Source organism: Aureobasidium namibiae (genome assembly GCF_000721765.1).
Source record: "Aureobasidium namibiae CBS 147.97 unplaced genomic scaffold scaffold_8, whole genome shotgun sequence".
Classification (NCBI taxonomy): Eukaryota; Fungi; Ascomycota; class Dothideomycetes; order Dothideales; family Saccotheciaceae; genus Aureobasidium; species Aureobasidium namibiae.
In genome coordinates, this window is record NW_013581201.1 from 713,860 (window position 1) to 736,367 (window position 22,508).

Consider the following 22,508-nt stretch of genomic DNA (forward strand, 5'->3'; position numbering starts at 1 on the left):
TTCGATCGAGTCTCAAAAGTGCATTTGATTGGCGAGAGTGATGGATGGGTTGGTGTAGGGGCTGAACTTTGGGACTGTGCGCACGGTTCAACAACAACTTGCCAAACAACGGATGTTGCTTTGAGGAAACTCTCTCTTCTTCTTCTTCATCAACACAATATGAAATGTATTTTGGAGATCAAATCAAAAACTTTGAGCATACTTCAATGCTGACACAAGTTTTGGTAAAGTCATGAGAACCGTTCAATTTCTGATCACTAGTTCTATACTCCATCATACCCATCATTTAATCATTCTCATAGCTCCTCAGAGCTTTGCTCTCTCCTGAATAAGGGTGTAGGCCTTTGGCAAAGATTCCAGTGCCTCGCGATTACCAACAATCTGTTCGACATTCTGGAAGCCAGCAACATTCAGAAGGATATCAAAGTCAGCCAAGAGCGACTTCATGACGTGCCTGACGCCGTGTTCGCCCATGATGCTCAGGCCCCAGACCCATAGTCTGCCGACGAAGACAAACTTGGCTCCCAGTGCGAGAGCTTTGAAGACGTCGGAGGCGCCGCGGACACCAGAGTCGAACATGATGTAGATCTTGTCGCCGACGGCTAGAAAAGTTCAAGAGTCAGCAGCTGTGATGCGACGGAGTTTGTTCCGTAGGCTTACCATCAACGATCTGTTCCAGAGCATCGAGACTCGCCGTAGCGCCATCGACTTGTCTTCCAGCATGGTTACTGACAACGATGCCATCGCAACCAATCTCAACACACTTTCTAGCATCGGCAACACTTTGAATGCCCTTGATGGCAAAAGGCTTGCCGCCACTCATCTCCTTCCACGTCTTGATGAGCCAAGGCATCTTGTCCCAGGTATGGGCTCTTCCATGCCAAACATTGTCTATCCATTTGGCACCAGCTTTGTTGGGTTCCTTTACGGGGTCAATTCCGTCTTCTGCAAGTCTCTTCTGGAAGACTGGGTCGGACAATCCCAGATCGGCTCCGATGCCGTGGTAGAAGGCGTAGTTGCTGTGTGCGACGTCGTCGTGTCTCCAGCCGAGTTGCCATGTGCTGCAAAAGACTTGTCAGTTGCTTGTCTGATCGGACAACACCAAGAGTGACCATACTCAACAGTCAAGATACAGGCAGTGAAGCCCGAATCGATTGCTCTGCGCAAGAGCGAAACCGTCAACTCATCATCATGCGGCATGTACAACTGGAAAAAGCGAGGGCCCTCTCCATTGGCAGCACCAACATCCTCAATTGGCTGCGACCCAGCAGTACTCAGACAGTATGGCAAGTTGAGTTCTTTGGCAACCTTTGCCACGGGGAGTTCTCCCAGAGGATTGTAGATCTTGTTGATTCCAATAGGAGAGAACCCGATGGGTGCGCTAGTCTTGTGGCCCCAGATCTCCCAGGAGGTGTCACGCTTGTTTGTGTCGACTAGCATGCGAGGGATGATGCGATGGCGGTAGAAGGCCTGGCGGTTGGCGAGATGTGTTGTGGAATAGCCGGCGTTGGAGGAGGCATAGTACCAGCCACCTTCTGAAAGCTTCTCTTTTGCTCTCTCCTCGAGCTTGTCGGGGTCTGTCGTTTGTCTCAATATCTCATCTGCTCGACAACTCGATTGCATTGCTTACGTGTGTTAAAAGGAGGCGTCTTTCCTTCGTTATCGGCCCTATCATGGCACTTCTATTAGTATGCTCTCATACAAATGCGTGGTATGAAAATGCTGGACGAGTGCGCTCAGCTCTGCAAGATACCGTCGCGAACAACGTTTCAACGACAAGGCTTCTCAAATAGATACCAGTTATGATATTCAAGTCTTGAGGTTTACTCACCAAAAGTTATCTCTCTGGTACTCTGCGTACTCAGGAGTGGTCCTGTGCTCCTTGTTGGGGTTCTTGACATCCATGATTGCTTCGTCGATTTTGAAACTTTCAATAAATTCACAATCAAAGCGGGAGAGAAAGTCGTTCAGAGCTCACAACGAACTATAAGCTTGATTCAGCGGAAGCTTCGGCAGTTCAGAGAGTGGTAATTCTAATCTATCAGCCGTCTCGTACACGCAACATCGCGATCAGTATGATCAGTGTTGACGCCCCTACGTAACGATGATTGAGGATTAGAGTGATATCATCTGCTTCCCGCCCCCACGCTCGGCCGCCGGTTAAGCTCGGAGCTTTGCCATGAGAGGCTAGTCTCCGAACCAAGCTTCTTCGACCCGTGGCATTAATCTATTTGGCATCTTTTCGCCTGAGGCTTAAACCTCTCGAGAGTCAAGACGACTAACAATAGAGCATGACATTGACCCTTGGGAGGTCGATGCTCCATCACGGATAAACGTCCTAAGTGATCTGGAGATTCATTTGCTCAGGTTGTATCGTTAATAATGAATCAGGAAGAGTGGAGGTGATAATAAAAGCTTGGATAAGATATGTACAACGACAATGAGTTACTGCTTGCTAAAGACACGATTCCGCCATTCCGGAAGTAAACGATCGACTTGAGAACTCCGCCAGCGCCTTGCTGAACTGCTTGATGATAATGTGAAGACAACATAAGGAAAGGGAAAAGAAAAAGAAAAAGAAAAAGAAAACACAAGGGGTATCTGCAGAAAGCCACACATGTCGAGCATGTCCAAGGAGCTGCTGACTAGTCCTGCTTCGGGTAGTGAGGCAGAGGAAGCCTGCTGCTCCGGATTGGCTTGAGATGGTGGCTGGAAACAATAACGGGCCGAGAATTAATTGGGTTGATGTTGTTACAAGGCGGAGAACAATTGGAGGATTGGCCTGTAGCGATAAGTCTACTCCTGGGAGTGACTGTTGGTGATGGAGGGGTTGAGTTGAGTGAAACCACCAGTCTGGCTCTGCATGTCGGGAGTCGAAGCGACAGAGCTAGGCGAAGCGGTGTTGGTGTTCACGTGAGCGGTGTCAGTGTTGTTGTCAGGGGAGCCAAGATCGGTCGAGCCAACAGCAACCTGCAGGTTGTAGATGATGGGTGACCAGACGTGCCAGTGGATGACTGCGAGATGGGTGACGCGCTTGAGGATCTCGTCGAGAAGAGGCTCGGCGATGGGCTTGGCAGCAGCACCCTTGCCAGCAGGCTGGATGGGAGGGAGCATGACATCGTGAAGAGCCAGAAGAGGAAGTCTTGCGCTGGACTTCACAGCGTTACACAGTCTGGGCAGCTCGGTATCGAGGATCGACTGGAGCTGAATGCCAAAGGCAGAAGAAGCGAGAGGTAGCTCGGTACGAAGGTAGTGCTCGACGATGCTGTTCATGTCGGAGTCAAAGGTGCGGTCTGAGCCTTCCAGCTCAAGGACGAGGCGAACGATCTCGGCAGAAAGGTTCTCGAGGTTCTCAAGGTAAAGACCAGAATCGCCGATAATACCAGTGATTCTGAATTGGAGGGTCTTCTTGCCAGCAGCACGAGTCTGCTCGCTGACCTTGTCCTTGATTAGAACATCAAAGGCTTTGTTGCACATGTCCAGCTGGATCATGTTGTGGATGTCACTGCGAAGCTGGCGGAGGCGTTCATAGTCGAGATGGAATGTGTCGGGAAAGTGAGGAATAGGGCTCTGAGAGAGCAAGGAGCGGAGGACTGCCGACGAGAAGGTCTCCAGAGGGGTTGGGGCGAGGTTACAGCCGCTGAGGAGAGCCTCTTCTGCCTTGAACCAATCGCGTGCACCCTTGACCTTGAAGCGGCCTGCAGCGATCTTGTGGGCGTGGTACTTCTGCTGGAAATTGACAGTGTCGTCAATCAACAAGCTGCGCAGATGTCTAATCTGGTGGTTGGCAACGTCCAGCTTCATGGCCTCGAGAATGGCCAGAGTCTGTCTGAGACCGACAACAACAGCCTTCTGATTGCCCTCCTCAACGCCCTGGGTAGTTCCCTCAAGCATCTGGTCAATCCAGTCATCTCTCATGGGGGCACAGTGGGCCTTCAGAATAGTAGCCAGCCACTGAGCCAGATCCAGAAGATTGAAGACACCCTTGCAGATCTGCTGCATGATCATCTCGACGTCGAGTCTCTCTGCCACGATGGCTTGGTCGCGTTCAGGCACAAGCGTCTTGAGGATTTCGTAGATGGTGGTGAAGATGCCTGGAAGTCTGATCTGGTTGGCCTTGATCATGCAAGTCCAGTACTCAAGTTCTTCGTCGCTTCTGCTAGTCATGAGACGGAAGCCGACTGCTCTGTAGACCTCCAGCTCGGCCAGCACGGCCTTCCAGTACTCGTCGGCGGACTTGAGTTTTGTCTTGCCTCTGGGTCCGTCGAGGTTGGGTCTGAAGTGGAGCTCGCGGTCGAAGTTGACATCGTGGCGCAGCTTGGGGTTGTTGATGATGCGGCCAACGTCCAACTCACAGAGCGAATCTTGGGTAACAGGAGGTAGCGTGGCTGCCTTCTGGTAGGGAGTGACGAGGTCGGTGGAGGCGCACTGTGGGAGTTCGTCGAGCATCTCGAATATAGCGTGGCGGATCTCAAGAGGGCTCATCATGTCGGATTGGTCGGTGTCAGAGTTAGAACCCTCCATGTATGAGTGATCTTCTGGGGCATAGTGTGATGAGAGCATGTGAACAGATGCCTCATGATCGAGCACCTGTTCTGCACGTGAAGATCTCTGGTCGGCAGGTGCGGCTGACCATGAGGGCGAGGTGTTGTTGTTGTTGTTGTTGTTGTCAGTACCCAAGGACATGACACTGCTGATAGAGTCGTTTCTTCTACCGCTTCTGCCTCCGTTACCTTCCATGGCTGAGTGTGTGGTGTGGTATGCGAGGATGCAAATAGAGAAATGAGAGATCGTTGAGTAAAGAAGTGGGAAGAAGGGTTGTGGGAAAAGAAGTTGTAAGAAAAGGAGATGTCGCAGCGCAGCTTCGGAACGGGTCGTGGTGAATGTATAAGATCTTTTGGCAGAGTGAAATCAGCTTCTGGTCGTCGCACAGAATGGCGCTAACCGGCTCGAGTTGCCGTCAAGGAGAGGCTTCGATTATGGTATACTCACTTCACTGCAAAGGTGGTGACGTGTTTCTGCGAGATATTGTTGTTGATGAATTATTGCAGCGTTCGGGACCAGCCAAAAGTTCAGATATTATTTATGGGTATGTTCAAGTTGTTCAACAGAGAAGACAAGCCGCCAGTAGTGGTTTAGAATTTCCTGCAGATGTCGCGAGCGGACGATGTCGTGGTTGTTGTATGGTGTTGATGGGGGTAGCAGCTACAAAGACGAGGTCGGGAGCGGACGGCTGGGTCGAACAAAAGGAGAGTCGAAAGCAAGCCTAAACGCGGGGGTGTCGAGAGATGAGGAAGGTGGGATGGGTGGTATAAGGAAAAGCGATCAAGCAAGGCAAGAGGGGAGTGGAATGTTAATGTTTGCGGCCCCTTCGATTAAAGAGACGAGGGACGAAACGTCTATGCAGGAAACAGAGCCTAGCAACTAGAAGCAAAATACCCTCTTTGATCTGACACAGACACAACGTGCCCAGGAGTCATGAGGAGCATGGCAATAATTAACCCAAAAGCCGGGACCATGGATGAACGCCAACCGTGCATGTTCGATTGCGGGATGCTCAAACTCTGACGAAAAAGGATTGGGCAGAGACTCAGAGCCCTCTTTCCATCATGGCTGCACGCTTTCGGCGTGGCACGAGACGTTTGCAGCTGCTGTCTCATGGACAAGTTGCCATCCGCCGGCCGCAACAAGATAGATACCTGGTATCGTGTGCATCGTTCTCGATTATCGAACTGTCACGCATACGTTAAAATTGAAAGGGCTGGGTTGTGTGGATGTGGTCGCAAGGTTCAACGGCCGCGCCCAATTTCGGAAGGAGAAACCCCGCCAAGCTGGCTCCCTTTTGTTCGGTTTTGCTTCTAGAAAAAGGCGTCCGTGGGCAGGAGGCGCATCTGCTCTGTAGAGATTCGTCGCCAAACAACAAGCGACGATCTTTATATGTGCTAGGTGTCCGCCTGGGTTGTGTTGCAAGGCCACGACAGATCTGCTAGCCAGGATCGTTGCGCATCTCTGGTTACCTCTGTTGTTTTCGGTAGGCCGACGGCTTCATGATTCAGACCATTGCCTGCGGGTCTGGAGGAGACGTATGTATTGGCAAAACGTTTGTGAAACTCTGCATTCACTAGCATGGGAATGTCAGCTAGAAACCTGGATTTGTCGACTCGACAGCTGTGACGTGGCTCAGGAGAACAGAAGTCTCAAGTCACCCTGTCTCTGTCTCTGAATTGGTAAGACATTCGAGTACAGGCCTCGCTGTACATGCGAGGTATTGAAGCCTCTAGACATGACCATGTCTTGGGAGGAGCCGAGGGTACAGCGGCCTCGCATGAAGCCATCACGGTGCATGCTGCCTTGGCGGAGTCTTGTTATGCCCATTGACCTTCGTGTATGACGTCTGAGGGGGCAAGGAGAGCACCTTGCACTGATTGCGAAACTGTAATCAGGCAATCAGCCGTCGTCCCGCAGCACCGTATGGAAGGCGACGTCCCTGAAACCGTTGGTGAGCGCGCACCGGCTGTGCATTCATATTGAAGGAGTACATGGCGCGAAGGAGACGGCGTCTTGCTGAGAGGCTTCGGTCTCTCGTTTAGACCACTGTCGCTCGCAACAGACACGAAGGCGCACACTGAGTTCAGTGCGAGTGTCTGGGAGGGAGGGAGGAGGGCGCCCTAGACAGCTGAAACTCGGATTTGAGTGAGAGCACAGGAGACAAGGCCAGGCGCAGGATGGCGAGAAGCGCGGTCAGGAGAGACAAAAGTCCTTGTTACAGCATAAGATACAAATGCAAATCAGGTATTACAGAAGGGATACGAAGCACAGCTGGGTGAGAGCCTGGGAGGATTTGACGATGGTGAAGATATCCGAGTGTTGGCGATTCTGAAGCTCCAGTCGGTGCCCGTTGCACGTCGGATGTGTCAAGCAAAAAGGATGGGACACAGGGCCGGATTCCCATGATTATTTCACAAACAAACGACGTCGGTAAGCGCCTCTTCGTACGCTCTGCACATGGCAACATGCATGGCTGTACTGCGGGCAGACAGGCAGTTTACTGACGAACAAGATGTAGACGACAGACGATGGTCACGGACGAGGACAATGCGACAATAGAGCGCATGGTGAGCGAGGGCAAGTCGGCCATGGCGATACGCGCCGCCGTGCCCAGTGTGTCGCGCACCAATGTCTATCTCAAGATTGCAAAGTTCAAGAAGCACGGCACTGTGGGTCGCGTACAGACAAAGACTCTGGGCAGGCCACGTGCCATGAGCGAAGGTGTCGACAAGTTTCTGCAGGGCCTGCTCGCTGCCAAACCCGACATGGAGCTCGACGAGATGCGCCGCCATCTGCAGAAGGAACTCGAACTGACCGTGTCCATGTCGACCATCTCGCGCGCCATCGCCCGAGCTGGCATCGCCGCTGGTCAGAGGCCTGTCCGTACGCGTACAACTACATCGTCATCTAACGCTGTCCCTCGCCGTCGTGCTGCCAACAAGCCCATCGTCCAGAAAGACGCCGTCCAGCAAATCACACAGCAGCCTTCTGTTCCTCCGCCTCTCCATGTCCCGGCACATGTCCCCATCGATCATCTCACCGACCTGCCTGCCGATGCCCACCTTCTTGACCCGTGGCAGGACTTGACTGTACCTCCATCGCAGCACCCTCATCACCATCCACAGCTGCAACCACACCACATGCACGCCCTTGATCCTGCTCTTACTTCGGCGTATCACTCTGCTGCTGTCTACCACCACCTGTACGCCGATCCCGATCCCCATATCATGGCCATGGATCCTTCTCCCTTAGACGACTACAGAAGCCCATATGCTCCTCTCTGAGCGCATCCGGCACATCTCACGATTACGACTTGACGGTTCTGCATAAAGGCGTTGCGTCAGACACTGCAAAACAAAGTGCTTTCGCTGCCAATGATCAAAAGCTTATAGAGCATATAATACATGGAATTTCTTCAACTCCCTCCTTATCATCCATCCTCTTTTCTCTTCTGCCTTTCTCGTTCACCTCCAACCTTTTCATGGTCTGATTCCGTGCACTCGACACGAACGCCGATCCGTAGCATGTAGAAAACAGCATTGAGACGTCACTGCCAGGCTCTACTTCATTGGGGGGTCTTCCGAGTGCCACCCGCTAGTCATCGCTCATTCAAGGACATTCTTAGATGCGAGGCCACCGCCCTTCTCAGACTCGCAACAAGCGATCACGAGCTCGACTGAATTTTTTGACGAGTGCATCTCTGGTGGTTATACACCATGGCTCTTCGACCCATAGATGGCGTGTATTTCAAGCCATGAAACTCGTCATGCTATAGACATCTCTTTTCACCAAACGTTTCTCCATCGACTACAGTGTCTGATCTAAACTATACTGGCATGGCTAGTCTGTAATGATTGTACGGTGTCCCCTCGACATCACATAACAACAGACTTAGGTGACCTACATATGTGAAATTTTGACCCGAGTAGACATGGCTGAGAGTATCACCCTGGTAACAGGTAACTCACCTATCTTGTATGGTCACAATACGATTCACACGGCCAGTATCTCTTCTGTAGTAGTCAGGAGTACCCATTAACCTCCCTGGTCACTCATAGTAAGGTTGTCATGCAGTATAGCCATCGCAGGTGAGTAAAAACAGTTGTGACCAGGCGAGGCATGAAATCAAGGACATACTACAAGAAACGAAACCAACCAACACGATTGACGCAACCAGAAGGCGTAAAACACCGAGGTATGCATGACTGACGCTGGTCTGCACTGCATGTGATCTGTGACGACCGGAACTGTGATATGCGACCGTGGCAAAAAGACTGGTTAGTTACTCAAGCAATGAACACCGAGTGGAATGCAAGCTGATGACCGTACGAGACATTAATTTTGACGTAGATCTGAGGACAGCCAAGATCCTGAATCTGGCCAACCGGATTCAACCCTTACAAGCTAAGGTGATGTGGTGTAGTGGTAGCATGTGTCGTTGTGGAGGTTAAATTCCAGCAACGCCGACCCGACGGCGGTTCGATTCCGCCCATTGCCAGGATCGTGTTTCTTTTTTGCGTTTGGTGTGCATCACTGACTGACGGTGGATGGAGGTTTGTTTTGCTGTTGAGAGGGAGGCGAGGACTGATGAATGCATAAATTCTTCCATAGGTTTATCGTACATTATATTGGACATAGTAGTAACACGAGTGGAGGTAAGCAGCCGATCAAGCGATCATGGCTCCTCTTCCTTGATGCCTGCGCCTGCACCCTCTATATCTGGGACAGTGCCGGCACCAGCGAGCGGAACGTCCAGCGGAGGAGCGTCCTCGTCAGCTTTCTCTTCCTTTACAACCGCGTCAACTTCTGTTTTGACTCCATCCTCGTCTTTGACCTTCTTTACCCTCTTCGTAACCTCCTTCTTCACAACAGCGCTCGGACACAACCCCTCAGTCGCCAGAACACAATCATTGCACTTGCGACCAACAGGCAAGCAGATGGTTTGACCGAATCCGACAAGCAGATGGTTGATGTCATGCCACTTCTCTTTCGGAAGCCAGCTTTCGAGTTCTGCACGAGTCTCTTCCGGATTGCGAGTCTTGTGCCAGCCCCAGAGGTTGGTGATACGGTGGACATGCACATCGACACCAATACCCTCATCGCGACCCCATGCGGCAGACATGGTCAAGTAAGCCATCTTGGGCCCAACACCAGGCAATGACACGAGCCCTTCTATCGTATCGGGAATGTCACCATCGAAGCGGTCTCGAAGAATCTCTGCCGTGGCCTTGATGTATTTGGTCTTGTTGTTGTGGAATCCAACTTTTGCAATTAATTCGTTGAGGCGTTCTGGCTCGACTGTGAGCAGCGCAGCAAGATTGAAGCCTCCTTCGAGATTGTCCTGCAGAGTCTTCATTGCGACAGCGGTGACGGTGTCTTTTGTTTGGGAGCTCAGCATCAGAGCAATCAATGTTTGTAGTCGTCGGTCGATTGGGGAGCGATTGCGCTCGGCTAATGACTCGCATCCCATGGTATCGACTGGAGCGAGGACCTTCTTGCGCATCTCAGCAGTAATGCCGTACACTTGTTCCCAGTTGGGCGGGGGCTCGACATGGCTATGTTCGCCCTTGATGCGTTTGGCAGGTTGTCGCTTTGTCTTCTTTGGCAGGTTGGTGTTGCGATTGGCGGCCGAGGCATTGGGAGACAGCACTTCGGTTTTGACTGTGCGCTTACGTTTGCGACCTGAAGGCGGCGGCGATGGCGAAGCACTTGACGGAGAAGCACTCGAGGGCAGCGAAGATAGATCCGAGCTGGCATCGTCCGCTGCATAGTTCACGTCTGCACCATGTGCAAAGTTGCGTAGGGAACGTCTGGGCGCATCGCCATTGGATCCTCGCGATGAAAGAGCATTGACTACTCGAGCAGTTTCTCGAGATACCTTCGACGTTCGCATTTTGGCTGATATGTATGACGATGATATGCTGACCATTGCGAGCAAACGTGGAGGAGCGACTTTCCTTATCTTATCGCTCCGCCAAGGCCGACGTCACCGTCTGCATGTGAAAGCGAAACTCACAGAGCATCCACCGATTCTTGTTCACAACACCAAGAACATAACATGGCTCCAATTGACGTACCTAGCTTTGCTGACAAGCAGCTAAGATTGCTAGCTGCAGAACTCAACGCCGAGCTCGAAGAAACGGCTCTGCTTACCGCCACTCATGCTCCATCCACTCTCGCTCGCGCCGGTCTGGCTGTCCTAAATCTCGCTGTGAGCGCTCAGCGCACCGGCCTGGGTGGTAAGTCTCTAGTCGAACTTTCTCTGGACCCTGCCATCGCCGGCACTGAAACTCAACTCCCCGAACATGGATTGCGCGTGGGCGATATCGTCGGTGTTTCCGAGCAGCCAAAGGGCGCCGAGAAGAAGAAAGAGCGTCAGGACATGGAGAAGAAACAAATTCAAGGTGTCGTTGTCAAGGTCTTGCGGGAGATTATTGTTGTTGCTCTGGACAAGGATGAAGTTGATATCCCTGGCGGAAAGCTTTGGCTGTGTGTTGATCCTGCACGTTCGTCATGGACAAGAATATTGTTGGCTGATAGGTTGCGTGTCTCTATAGTGTCAAGCTCGCGAATGATGTTACGTACAAGAGGTATCACCATGATTTCAAGACTTTGAGTGCCCATGACTGATTCATGGCTAGAATGAACCAAGTCATGACCAAGTTGTTGAAGATGCCTGAGAGCGAGCACTCTACGCTCATGCGCGTTCTCTTTGGCCAGTCGTTAGCAGTGTCAGTCCAGCCCAGAGATCTGGCAAAAGACCTTGAGTGGTTAGATCCCTCCCTCAACGACTCACAGAAGGAAGCCATCAAATTTGCTCTCGCCTCTCCTGAGGTTGCTCTTATTCACGGACCGCCGGGAACAGGAAAGACTCACACATTGATCGAGTTGATACGTCAGTGTCTCAAACAAGATCTTCGGCTGTTGGTTTGCGGACCCAGCAACATCTCGGTCGACAACATCGTTGAGAGATTGTCACCACACAAAGTACCAATGGTCAGACTTGGCCACCCAGCCCGATTGTTGCCAGGAGTCCTGAACCACAGTCTGGATATCCTGACTCGCACCAGTGATGCCGCTGCCTTGGTCAAAGACATTCGCAATGAGATGGATGCCAAACAAGCGAGTATACGCAAAACGAGAAACGGCAGAGAACGAAAAGCCATATATGGCGAGATCAAGGAGTTGCGCAAGGACTACCGCCAGCGCGAAGCCTCTTGTGTGGACAGTCTTGTCCGGGAAAGTAAAGTCGTCCTTGCGACTCTTCACGGATCGGGAGGCTTCTATCTGAAGAATCAGAAGTTCGACATAGTTGTTGTCGATGAAGCTAGTCAAGCCTTGGAAGCACAGTGTTGGGTACCGCTTTTGACGAGTGGAGCCAGCAAGCTGATTCTCGCCGGAGATCATCTGCAACTCCCACCTACCATCAAAAGCTCCAACTCAAAGTCGAACAAAAGTAAGCCCAAGGCAGATCTAGGCGACGTCAGCTTGGAGACCACGCTCTTTGACCGCATGCTTGATCTCTATGGGGATGACGTTAAGCGCATGCTAACTATCCAATACCGCATGCACGAGAAGATCAATGCGTTCCCATCAGCCGCACTGTACGAGTCGAAACTCAAGGCGGCGGAGGGTGTCAAGGCAAGGCTGTTAAAAGACTTGCCGTACGACGTCGAGGAGACCGAGGATACGACCGAACCCGTGGTCTTCTGGGACACACAGGGTGGCGAATTCTATGAAAAGACAGACGATGGCGATGATGCACCAAAGTCGAAGAGCAGCCTCCTAGGAGAGAGCAAGAGCAATGAACTCGAAGCAGCCATCGTCAAGAAGCATGTCCAGAGTCTGGTCGATGCTGGTGTCAAAGCAGAAGACATTGCTGTTGTCACACCATACAATGGCCAGCTTGCTGTACTGTCACAGCTGCTCAAAGAGAAGTTTGTTGGCATCGAACTCGGGAGTATTGATGGGTTCCAAGGCAGAGAAAAGGAGGCTGTGGTGGTCAGCCTTGTCCGCAGCAATGCAGAGCACGAAGTAGGCTTCCTCGCCGAGAAGCGAAGACTCAACGGTAAGAGACGGCATGTGCAGTTTCAATACGCCTCGCTAACCACAACTTCTCACAGTCGCCATGACTCGACCAAAGCGACATCTCTGTGTAGTTGGCGATTCCGAGACCGTAGGCCGGTAAGTCACCCCGCCCTTGCAGGAGACCGTACCTGCATGTCACATGCGTGCGCGCGCAAGTCAAGAATGTTTGAAGCTAACCGGCTACCGCTCCTGCGGTATTCATAGTGGTAGCAAGTTCCTTAAGAGCTGGATGGAGTTCCTCGAGGAGAATGCGGACCTGCGCTACCCGGATCTAGACGACGTACTACGCGAGGAGTAATGTGTGACAGATAGAGGGTTTGGTCCGGCAAAGAACTCCGGCATGTCTTATCTTAGTGACAGACAATTGCGCTGGATCGCATGACCGGTCCAGCTGATTGTGGTGATGGTTTCAAGAGGCGACACACGACGCATGATACAAAACAGAAGTATCCTTGTTGTCTGGTGATGCGGTCGGTGATTGCAAAGCAGGGCAGGAGAATGCGAGGACGTGGACCGTGAGCAGATGTCTTTGGCCACGGCCTTCCAGATCGGCACAGTCGGAGGTGAGATGTACCCGAATGGTCGAAGTGACAAAGTACTTGGCAGCAAAAAAGCGCGACGGGAGATTAACAGTGCCGAAAGAGAAGGACTGCAACCCGTTATAGCAGGCAATTCTTCGACGCCAACGAGCGCAGGGAGCGCAACGGTCAAGCTGAACGGGCAGATAGGACGCGATTAGATTTCTCGAAGCGACGATGATGGTAGAAGTAGTTGCGCCATCATTGACAGATGTTGCTTGACCAAAGGCCTTGTAGAGGTCCGAGGGCTTTGCGAAGCAGCTTAGCAGCCATCTTTGATAAAAATAGGCTTCGGCTAGTGTGGCTTTGGAGATGAAGTATTCTTCCTTGCTGACGGTCCTGGATGTGTGGTCACAAGACGAGAGTATGCCTCGGGTCGAGAGGACAATGTTCACGAGTCGGAGAGGTAATGTCTAATTCACGGCGCGGTGAAGATAGTTGGAAGGATGGGCGAATCAAGGTTGAGATGGACCCAAAAGCCCCAAAACGTTGCCATGTGGTGGGAGATGCTGAAACAGTACTACAACGACGACTAATGCAGAAGCTATTGGGCTAAGAGCAAGCAAACGCCACGTCTGCGCGATCCCCGCAACGAATACCTAGCAATCGGGAGACGGTTCCTGCTCGATAAGTCACTACTGCTGAACGGTTGGAGGAACGGACTCTTCCCGGCTATATCTCTCGAGCAGGCCCATTTCGCAAGCGACGAGCCTGTCCCTGACTCTCTGGTATGGCCCTTCGCTAAGGCCGTGCCTTCCGTCTTTGCTTGTCTTCTGCATCTCCGTCTCCGTTTCTGCTCGAGTGTTGCTGCGCCTGCTATACCAGAGAAAGCAGCTTGCTGTCTCCTAACGCCGACTCTTGTCGTGGCCATCTCACTCGTCCATTCCTTTAGCAACCCTTGTCGCTCGTTACTCAACCACGCCAGTCTTTTGCTCGTCAGCATTGTTTTAATCGTCTGCCCTCGGATTGCTGCGACACACGGCACCAGCTTGATACTTGACAGACCTTGTCAATCTGCTGCATGGATCCATGGACGGATCAGTAACCACACAACGGACTCGCTCGCCGCCCATCCGGCCAGCGCGACCCGAGCTAGCAGCCGACAATGTCTCGTATGGACGGCCTTCAGCTGAATACTTCACCTCGGTGACGGCGGCAGCACAACAGCCACAACCCCAGGCAGACGGAGAAGGCAGCACAGACACGACCTCCAAGCCCCGCAAACGCAAGTCGGCGCGGTACTCGATTGGCAATGGCACAGGACCAGATGGAGCAGAGAGGAAGGGCTCAATACGCAACGCCGTGCGCCGCTTGTTTGGAAGAAAGTCAAAGGCCGACATTCCCGAAGTGCCTGCCTTGCCACGGACAGAAGCCTCGCGCCATGGCTACCACAAGAGCGTGAGTTGGCCGGATACGACAGGAATTCGACCATGCACCAGTACTAACACTCATACAGGACCCCGGCCAACCCAAGCGACCGCAGACGTTTCACACGCATCCATCCGACGCCATCCACCAGCGAATCATCTCTGCGCCCTTGGCTACTCCGCTCGCTGGTCCTCTCTCCGCTCCTTTCCAGTCGCAACACCCATCCCTCTACAGGAGTAACAGCCCAGCACACGCATCGCCCAATAATGCCGTCGAATTCCCCAAGAGCGCCCGTCTGAAGCCTCTAGACTTGGGCAACCCATTCTATACCCGTGAACATGGCCCGAAGCGGAGGGCCACATTACCCAGCCTGATCATAACTGCCAACGAGGCCGCCGACATCTCAGACCCACCGCGTCAGGGTGAAGACACAAAAGCCACGGATGCAAGCTTTGGTGTCGGACAGCAGACGGTAGACACAAAGCAGACATCCGCTGGATTGACTGTCACGTCGAGGATGGACAAGAGGAGGTCGCGCAGTGCCAACGATTTGAAGCAAGCTATGATCGCTGCTGAACCTTTCCGGGACCGTACTGGCGAGATTGAGTATTGGCGACGGAGCTATGCCAGCGTGCTCCTCAGTCCGACTGGGAAGGCTCCCATCTACGATTATCCTCCGGCCGATGCCGAATTTGACGAAACCCATGTGCCTGATGTCCCTGACGTGCCCGAAGTACCCGAGCACTTCGTGAGGGAGCCCGAGTTCGTCTCGGTCCCGACACCACTGTCGGCACATCCACCTCTGCCACGCTCTGATGCTGTCTCGCTTCCGCCGACACGCGGTCCATCGGTGCCTACCAAGAATCTATCACCGCAGTTGACTCTGCGCTCCTTCAGCCGCCCGCTGACTACGCCTGCTCCGGATGCTACAACTGATCTCGAGTCCCGTGTCGCCAAGCTCGAGGCTCATCTCATTGATTTCCAGCGCTCGCTGTCCAACCTTGCCCTCTCTAGCCCATCAGCCGTAGCCCCGACCGAGCCACCGGGATCCTCGCATCGCCAGAAACCTCCCAGCATCTTTGTTGAACCCCTGCAAGCCCCCGCTCGAGCTTACGAAGATGCTGGCGATATCATGGAACGCGAATGGGGGCCGAGCAGCCAGAGTAGCACAAACGGCGATCGCTTCAACCTTGCTCCTCCAACTCTGCGTAGCACCGCTGTCACGGCTAACGGAACTTTCACCGCCCTCTACAATATGCTCTCCGAAGAGCGTTCCGCCCGCCGCACCCTCGAGAATCAAGTTCGCAATCTCCAGCACGAAGTCACCCGCCTGCAACTTTCGCGTGGTAGCTGGGGCAGCTACTCGGCACAGGCCCTTCCACAAGGACAACGACCTCGCACTCCCGCCGAGTCAGATGGTGGCCGCAGCGCCTCACGCCTAGAAGCATACAACGCCCTATCTACACCCGCCACTGTTGTCCCCCCTCCTCAGTATTTGCGTGCCTTCGATAGACCTGACGCTCGCATCCAAAGTCGCTTTTCTGGTGACTCTGGCGAAGACAGCGAATACGGCTCTCGCCATCGTAGTGCGCTTGTCGACAGTGGCCGCAGGAGTATTCCTCGCAGCTCGGTCCGCCAAACGCCGCCGAACCATGAACATGAACGCATCGAGCCACCAACTCCCTACGAAAATTACCGCACACCTGCCGAAGAGAGGGGCGCCTATCGATTCAGTGAAGACGAGATGTTCTGATCTTCTCGCCCGTTTCTTGTTGATACATCTGTCCTGCATCCTTACCGCTGCTCTCTTACCACTAATGTCTTTCTTCACTCTTGTTCAATTCTTTTCATGCATAGCGGATCACAAAGTTTGGGGTGTTTGTTTCTCAATCTCTAGCGGCACTGCCTTCTTCTTTCTTTTTCTTACGCCATAGACTTCCTTTCTCGACTTATATTTCCTCTTTTGCCGCCGTACGTACATATGAATGATTGATACCCTTTTCATGATAATCAAGCTTCAGACTCTCCCTCGTTGTACCACGCCGTTCTCATAACAGCATTCAGGCGGCGCCGAGACTATCAAGATGCACAGTTGTATTTAAACGACAGCAAAGTCCACAGAGAGCCGATGAGGACGGATTTCTCGATGAATACTTCTCATTTGCCAAAGGGACTGTGCATTTCTATAAGCCTCGCGTGACATAACTTTGCACATGGGGATGTGATACCATCGACTGTCATGTCCTTTCTCCTGCTTACTATCACATCTCCGACTGGGAACTGCACCGACAGGGCGAAAGATGGTCCTGTCGGGGCTGAGCAGCCACGTGGACCAAGGAACCTTCTTGGGAAGACACCACGGTCCGCTGCGCAAGTTATCGCAAGAATCAAAAGTGAGTCAAAGGACCGATATGATTCCTTCCAGAAATCATTCTTCAACTTCATGTGAGACTCGTTCTCTCCTTTGCAGCTTCGAGGTTCGATAATTCAGCCCTTCCATCGTCGAAGTCGGTCTGCTTCTGGTCTGCACACACGTCCGAAAGTGGCCCACGACTACTCTCCCGACCACGCTTCAAGCAAAATGTCAGCACCAAATATGCCTCTTCCTAGTCCCGGTCCTGCAACACGTAGAAATCGGCCGGCCGTACCTCGCAACGCTGTCATGACCCGAGAACATCCACCACTCTATGCGGGAGATTACAACAACAACCTGTCCAAAGACATGTACTGGTGGGAAAAGTTGGACGTTAACGATCCCGAAGAAAAGAGAATTCTGCTTGCCATGTATTACGGCGAGGAACGACAGCCTCGATGCGACGTGTGCGAAAATCGGAATCGAGCTTGCATGTGGTTTCTTGGAGAAGAAGATCAGCTCAACAAAAGTTGTGTCAAGTGCCGACGTGTACATGCTACATGCAAGTCGGTCGAAAGTACGGAAACGAGCGTTGAAGACTCTCGATCGGATGTTGATATCTGCGAGGACATCGTCCAACAGCCTATTTCACAGAAGCGTAAAGCAAACGAACTCGAAACAAGTGACAAGGGCAAGACATTCACCAAGCGCACACGATATCAAACAATCGCGGCCAGAGCCACTGCTGATGATCAGGAAGTGGTTCATGTCAGGACCCAGAGTGACCAGTTCGCTGCAGAGTCTGAACAAGCTCCCCGAGATGGTTTCGAGATATCCTCTCCGAAGGTTGGTTCAGGTTGGATGGCTTCTAATCTGGTTCCCGATGGCGAGATTCGAGTCAACACCGCTGTTGATCAGTCATCTACTGCGGAGCGTAGAGACAGTCGCCTCTCGAGCATCACATTGGGCGCAGATGTACATCTTCCTACAGAGAGCGACGGATTAAGAAGTCATGTACGCACGCATCGACAACGCTCGCAGGACCTCAAATCGTCCGGCTTCAGTCATATCGAAAAGGGCCTCTATGCACTCATCGACGAGCGATACAAGAGTGAGCTCGAAACTCTCAGAAAAACAATCAAGAAGCAAGCAGCAGATCATCAAACCCAGCTGACTGCTCTTCGTGCCGACTTTGCGAATGGAAGCCAAAAGGTGGAAGCGTTTGATGGAACCCAGATCATAAAGATGGAGACACAAATCAAGATAGAGAAAGCCAGAATAAGGCGGTTGGAAGACGAGAACAAAAGGCTTCAAAACAAGATTGCTCGGCTTGAAGGAGGGCTGGAGGCAGGGATGAATGACCTTCAGGATCATATCAAGCAACTGAGAGAGGAAATGAACCTTAGATAGTGCATTGATGTCAACTGAAAACCTCACAATAGCTGCCTTGGCCCTGATTCCTTTCCATAACTAGATCTAGGTCTTGCAGTGGCTATAACAATGCACAATTTCCTCAGTGGATAGGAAGCAACCATTGAGAGCTCTGATACTATGGGCTTTCCTCGGGCTGACCTACTATCTGAAAATGACTATGCATCTTGAAGGTGTCACCTCCTCTGTTGCGCACTTATGAGAGAGGGCCGGAGTTAGATGAAGCAAATGGACTCTTGTTACTATTGCTGTAAACGAGCATAACTTTCCGTGACGTGGAATCTGAGAACCAAGGATAGCGTTAGACAGAATGTAGACATGATACTAACAAGTCCTCTCCTCTCCTCTCTAGAGAAGAGACCCTCTGAATTGTTCATCTTGATTGGCATGCGTAGGTGTAGATTGACTTCCTCGCTCTCACAAAGCACAGTGATCTCTCCATGTGAGATATATCCAAAGAGAGCCCTGATTATCACGGATCCCAATGAACACTGTCATTTTTGTCAAGATTTCTTTGCACTTCTATAGCTACATACGCATTCTCTGTCACTGATAGAGCCTTGTCCTCTCATCGCGTTATCATCTGGTTGATGGCATGGTTCACCATCTCCCTGATATCAAGTATCGCTTGCTTGAGCTTATGGTCTTGTTGTTGTCCAAGGAGGCTGATCTGTTCTTCGAGCTGTACAATGCGGTCTCGGCCCAAACCCTGTTCAGCCCGGTATCGATTGTTCTCGGCCTCTAGAGCACACAGACATTCTTCGATCTGAGCTTTTCCTCCTGCTGGATAGCTGGTTCTGTTGGAGACAACCTCACGCATCGCTCTAGGTTCCTTGGGGGCGTTGATCGGAGGTCCCTCGGTGGGACCCTGGGCGCCAAAGTAGCCGCCTCTACTCCCATGCCCTCCCCTGCCTTTGTCAACGGGCCCGCTATTGGAACCGTCTTTCAAGAGGAGCGCCTGATTGCCAGGAGGTGTTGTCGGTCTTGAGACAGGAGACGTTCCGGATGGAGTGCCGAAGAGGGAAGACAACGAAGGTGACTATGGTATCTCGATGAACGTTCGCGGTAGACTCTCATCTTGCAGACCATCTACTTGTAGGCCATCTGATGGTGCCTCTGCGGTGTTAACCTCATGCCGACCGTTGGCTCTGCGACGGTCTAGGACGGTTTTGACAGGGAGATCATCGTCTGAATCATCCTGAACAATGAGCCTTCGCCTTCCATGGCTCTTTACAGGCTTCTGGCATGCCCGTTGTTCCTCTGCTTCTTTAAGCCTTTTGTGCCATCTCGCAAGAGATTCATCGTCTGAGCCTTCCCTTGCTTTATTTTCATCTCCGTTACCGCTAACCGCATTCTTGTTGTAAATCAGTATAGTTACTTACAGAAATTATGTTGATTTTTGACATACCGTGGCACTGAGATTCCTCTTGTCCCCATTGGCAAAGGAACAGTGACTCTCTGGTCTTATCAGACATCTTGCACATATTGTGACACCACGAACGTCGGTCGTCACTCGTGTACAAAAGCGATCCTTCTTCTCGCAGTGATTGCAGCGTGGGTCGTTCTCAACACCATACCACATGCCTGCCAGCGCGCGTTTGATCTTCGATGCGTAAGCAGGAGTGACGCGTCCCCAGAATCTTACTATCTGCCAGATATATAGGCCAGTGTTGGAGTTGTAGTCTCCCCATTTGGGGATCGGGTGCGCTCGTCTCACGACACCTGTTTCTTGACAGGGGAATGGTGGTGTCCAGAAAGTCTTGGAAAGATCAGGTCGAGGTGGCTCCCGAGGTCTAGACATCTTGGATGTGAGGGGAAGAGGAAGAGATGTTCTGTCGGTAGAAGGAAGAGGAGGATCAAACTTGGATGCAGAAATAGAATTTGAGAAAAGAAGGCTCTTATCTATAGATGGGGGTGTTCTTTTATACTCGGCTTGACAGTGTAGTGAGTCAATTTGAGAGGGTCAGAGCAAGGGCTTTCCTCGTCCCTGTCTCCTGCTGACTTAATTCTCATCATCGGTCCTGGCTTGATTTGGATGAGAACCAATCTTTCTTTATGTCTAATCGGATGATCTCGGACGACCCCCGTCAAACAGAGCAAGTAAACGGGTCCCTGCTCTGCAGACGGAGGGTTCTGTTGACGCGAACAAGTCCAAATATTTCCCGCAAACCTGCTCACCTGATCCTGCCATCAAGAGGTTGCGAGAGGCAAGTACGAAGGAAATGGGCCACAGGGCCCATTCCCGCTCTCGAGGCCGCAAATGGGGCGTGACTTTGAGTTACTTTATGGGCCCGTTAAATGGCAGGCGTGACTCTCGAAATCTCCTTCCTGGCATAAGAACACTCCATCACTACTCCAGTTCTGCCCTCCCTTCCTCCAACCGTTCTTCACAAAACCTCTTCCACTTATCTCCAAACCTCTTCCCTGCCGCTTTCACACCCCTCCCCACAATCCAATCGCATCTCAATAATGAACGCTTCTCCTGAACTGGGTGAAGACACCCCACGTCGCCTCCCCGTCCAACTCCCTCCCGTGACGAAGTACAACCCTGGAAAAGGAGCAGTACCTCGTGATGCCGTAGTGCTCCGACAGCACCCTCCCCTCTACCTAGGCGACTACAGCGAAAGTAAAGGGTCCTACTATTGGGAACGTCTCAAGCACACCAACCCCGAGGCTGAAAGACTCCGCCTGGATCTCCACTATGGTGAAGAGCGTAGTCCTCGTTGCGAGCTGTGTGAGAAGGAAGATAGGGCGTGTATGTCTACGCTTGGCAAGAAGTCAAAGACCACTGGTTGTGCTCGCTGTATCCGTAAGCATCGTCTGTGCTCTCAAGCCAATGGTGGAAAGAATGGCGCCAGCAATGTCCGCAAGAATCTGGATGATACGGTATGTAAAAGATATTCACAAAGACAGGATAAGTGCTGACGTGTTATCAGTACCGGCCCAACAGCGGGGCAACAAAACGCGCACTCGACAGAACGGACAACAGAGAAGCCACGGAACCTCCTGCTAAGCGTACCAGAGCATCCATGAGTGGAAAAGCATTCGAACCGTTCGAACTAGTGTTCGTTCGCGACGCTGACGAAACATACCACACGCCTAGGGAATCTAGAGGAGAGTCGGTTTACACACTGGACTCTAACCTTCAAGGCAGTGCGGACAGCTATAGAGCCTCTCCGGATCTCAGACAAGCCGAGGACCACTGGACGTTGGCAGATGTAGACGGTCATGCAGACTTCGTTCCTCCAAACAGCAGCATGACCAGAACCGAGCAGCCAGCGAGTCCGGCAGCAGGTTCTATTCCAGGGGATCCGTATCAGATGAACGATCGCTCAACAGAGACCCAGTCGAGCCTGACCAACGGGCCCAGTGGCACCAGCTTCGGAGATCTGAGCAGATACTTCTCCAACCACGAGAAAATCGTCCTTGACCTTCAGTCGGCAAACGCAACCCTCACAGAGCGTGTTGGCCAACTGGAACTCTCACGCAACTCCTGGCAAGAGATACAGCCCAGACTGTTGGCCTTGGAATTCATGTCGACCCCAAACCAGCAGGACACGCAACAGGAATCATATCCAAACGCCATGGAAACGCTGAAGTCGCGCATCTTGAAACTCGAAAAGGTCAACGCTGGTCTGGGAGACAGTGGTGTCAAAGAGCAGATCAGACGCCTCGAGGGGTTGATGGAAGGGGAGAGACGCGAGCGACGCACACAAGTGGACAAACTCCAGAAGAACATCAAGAGGGTTGCGAACGATGTTGCTGTGCTTGAAAGCGAGAATGAGGGACTCAGAGAGAGGCTCAACAAGCTCACGGGACAGGTCAGGAATCTTACAGATGAGCTAGGTCTGCTTCCCCTCGAGGATGTTCTGCCTTCTTAGAATATGGAGAAGATGATCTTGCAGGTGGTATCAGTATGTTAGAGACAAACTCTAAAGTTAGGCTGGATCAATGAAGACTCCGTCAAAGCGACCAAACATATAGGTCGTCCCGAGTACTTATTCGACTGTGCAACCAAATCAACTGTAAACTCAGAACACAGAAGCGGGGTTGACAGCGCCTGGATTGAGCATGCCAGGGTCGAGTGCGTTTAGGATCGTAGGCTTTGGAGGTCCATCAACCATCTACAAGATCCCCGATCA

At 52.1% G+C, this 22,508-nt stretch overlaps 9 protein-coding genes across 9 annotated transcripts; 5 read left to right on the plus strand and 4 right to left on the minus strand.

Annotated features, from left to right (window-relative positions):
• Positions 1-306: 306 nt before the first annotated feature.
• M436DRAFT_46028 (FMN-dependent alpha-hydroxy acid dehydrogenase) lies at positions 307-1,905 on the minus strand (the record flags this gene model as incomplete). The annotated part of the gene is made up of 5 exons (XM_013571964.1): positions 307-602; positions 661-1,061; positions 1,118-1,577; positions 1,631-1,668; positions 1,832-1,905. The coding sequence occupies 5 exons, from the start codon at positions 1,903-1,905 to the stop codon at positions 307-309; spliced, it is 1,269 nt and encodes a 422-aa protein (XP_013427418.1).
• Positions 1,906-2,796: 891 nt separating this feature from the next.
• Positions 2,797-4,740, minus strand: M436DRAFT_46218 (uncharacterized protein; the record flags this gene model as incomplete). The annotated part of the gene is made up of 1 exon (XM_013572004.1): positions 2,797-4,740. The coding sequence occupies one exon, from the start codon at positions 4,738-4,740 to the stop codon at positions 2,797-2,799; it is 1,944 nt and encodes a 647-aa protein (XP_013427458.1).
• Positions 4,741-6,781: 2,041 nt separating this feature from the next.
• On the plus strand, positions 6,782-7,832 carry M436DRAFT_72764 (uncharacterized protein; the record flags this gene model as incomplete). Its single annotated transcript, XM_013572258.1, has 3 exons — positions 6,782-6,823; positions 6,920-6,978; positions 7,067-7,832. The coding sequence occupies 3 exons, from the start codon at positions 6,782-6,784 to the stop codon at positions 7,830-7,832; spliced, it is 867 nt and encodes a 288-aa protein (XP_013427712.1).
• A 1,391-nt stretch (positions 7,833-9,223) lies between these two features.
• Positions 9,224-10,441, minus strand: M436DRAFT_45788 (DNA glycosylase; the record flags this gene model as incomplete). Its single annotated transcript, XM_013571925.1, has 1 exon — positions 9,224-10,441. One exon carries the CDS (start codon positions 10,439-10,441, stop codon positions 9,224-9,226), a length of 1,218 nt encoding a protein of 405 aa, XP_013427379.1.
• Positions 10,442-10,606: 165 nt separating this feature from the next.
• On the plus strand, positions 10,607-12,934 carry M436DRAFT_46967 (DNA helicase; the record flags this gene model as incomplete). Its single annotated transcript, XM_013572146.1, has 5 exons — positions 10,607-11,037; positions 11,106-11,138; positions 11,190-12,616; positions 12,672-12,732; positions 12,841-12,934. The coding sequence occupies 5 exons, from the start codon at positions 10,607-10,609 to the stop codon at positions 12,932-12,934; spliced, it is 2,046 nt and encodes a 681-aa protein (XP_013427600.1).
• A 1,309-nt stretch (positions 12,935-14,243) lies between these two features.
• M436DRAFT_72767 (uncharacterized protein) lies at positions 14,244-16,335 on the plus strand (the record flags this gene model as incomplete). The annotated part of the gene is made up of 2 exons (XM_013572259.1): positions 14,244-14,612; positions 14,671-16,335. The coding sequence occupies 2 exons, from the start codon at positions 14,244-14,246 to the stop codon at positions 16,333-16,335; spliced, it is 2,034 nt and encodes a 677-aa protein (XP_013427713.1).
• A 1,605-nt stretch (positions 16,336-17,940) lies between these two features.
• Positions 17,941-18,321, plus strand: M436DRAFT_33557 (uncharacterized protein; the record flags this gene model as incomplete). The annotated part of the gene is made up of 1 exon (XM_013571924.1): positions 17,941-18,321. A coding segment is annotated over one exon (381 nt), but the record flags the coding sequence as incomplete, so codon positions are not given.
• Positions 18,322-18,934: 613 nt separating this feature from the next.
• On the minus strand, positions 18,935-20,167 carry M436DRAFT_81844 (uncharacterized protein; the record flags this gene model as incomplete). The annotated part of the gene is made up of 3 exons (XM_013572331.1): positions 18,935-19,405; positions 19,460-19,720; positions 19,775-20,167. 3 exons carry the CDS (start codon positions 20,165-20,167, stop codon positions 18,935-18,937), a joined length of 1,125 nt encoding a protein of 374 aa, XP_013427785.1.
• A 668-nt stretch (positions 20,168-20,835) lies between these two features.
• Positions 20,836-22,247, plus strand: M436DRAFT_81845 (uncharacterized protein; the record flags this gene model as incomplete). Its single annotated transcript, XM_013572332.1, has 2 exons — positions 20,836-21,252; positions 21,303-22,247. 2 exons carry the CDS (start codon positions 20,836-20,838, stop codon positions 22,245-22,247), a joined length of 1,362 nt encoding a protein of 453 aa, XP_013427786.1.
• Between the last annotated feature and the right edge of the window lie 261 nt (positions 22,248-22,508).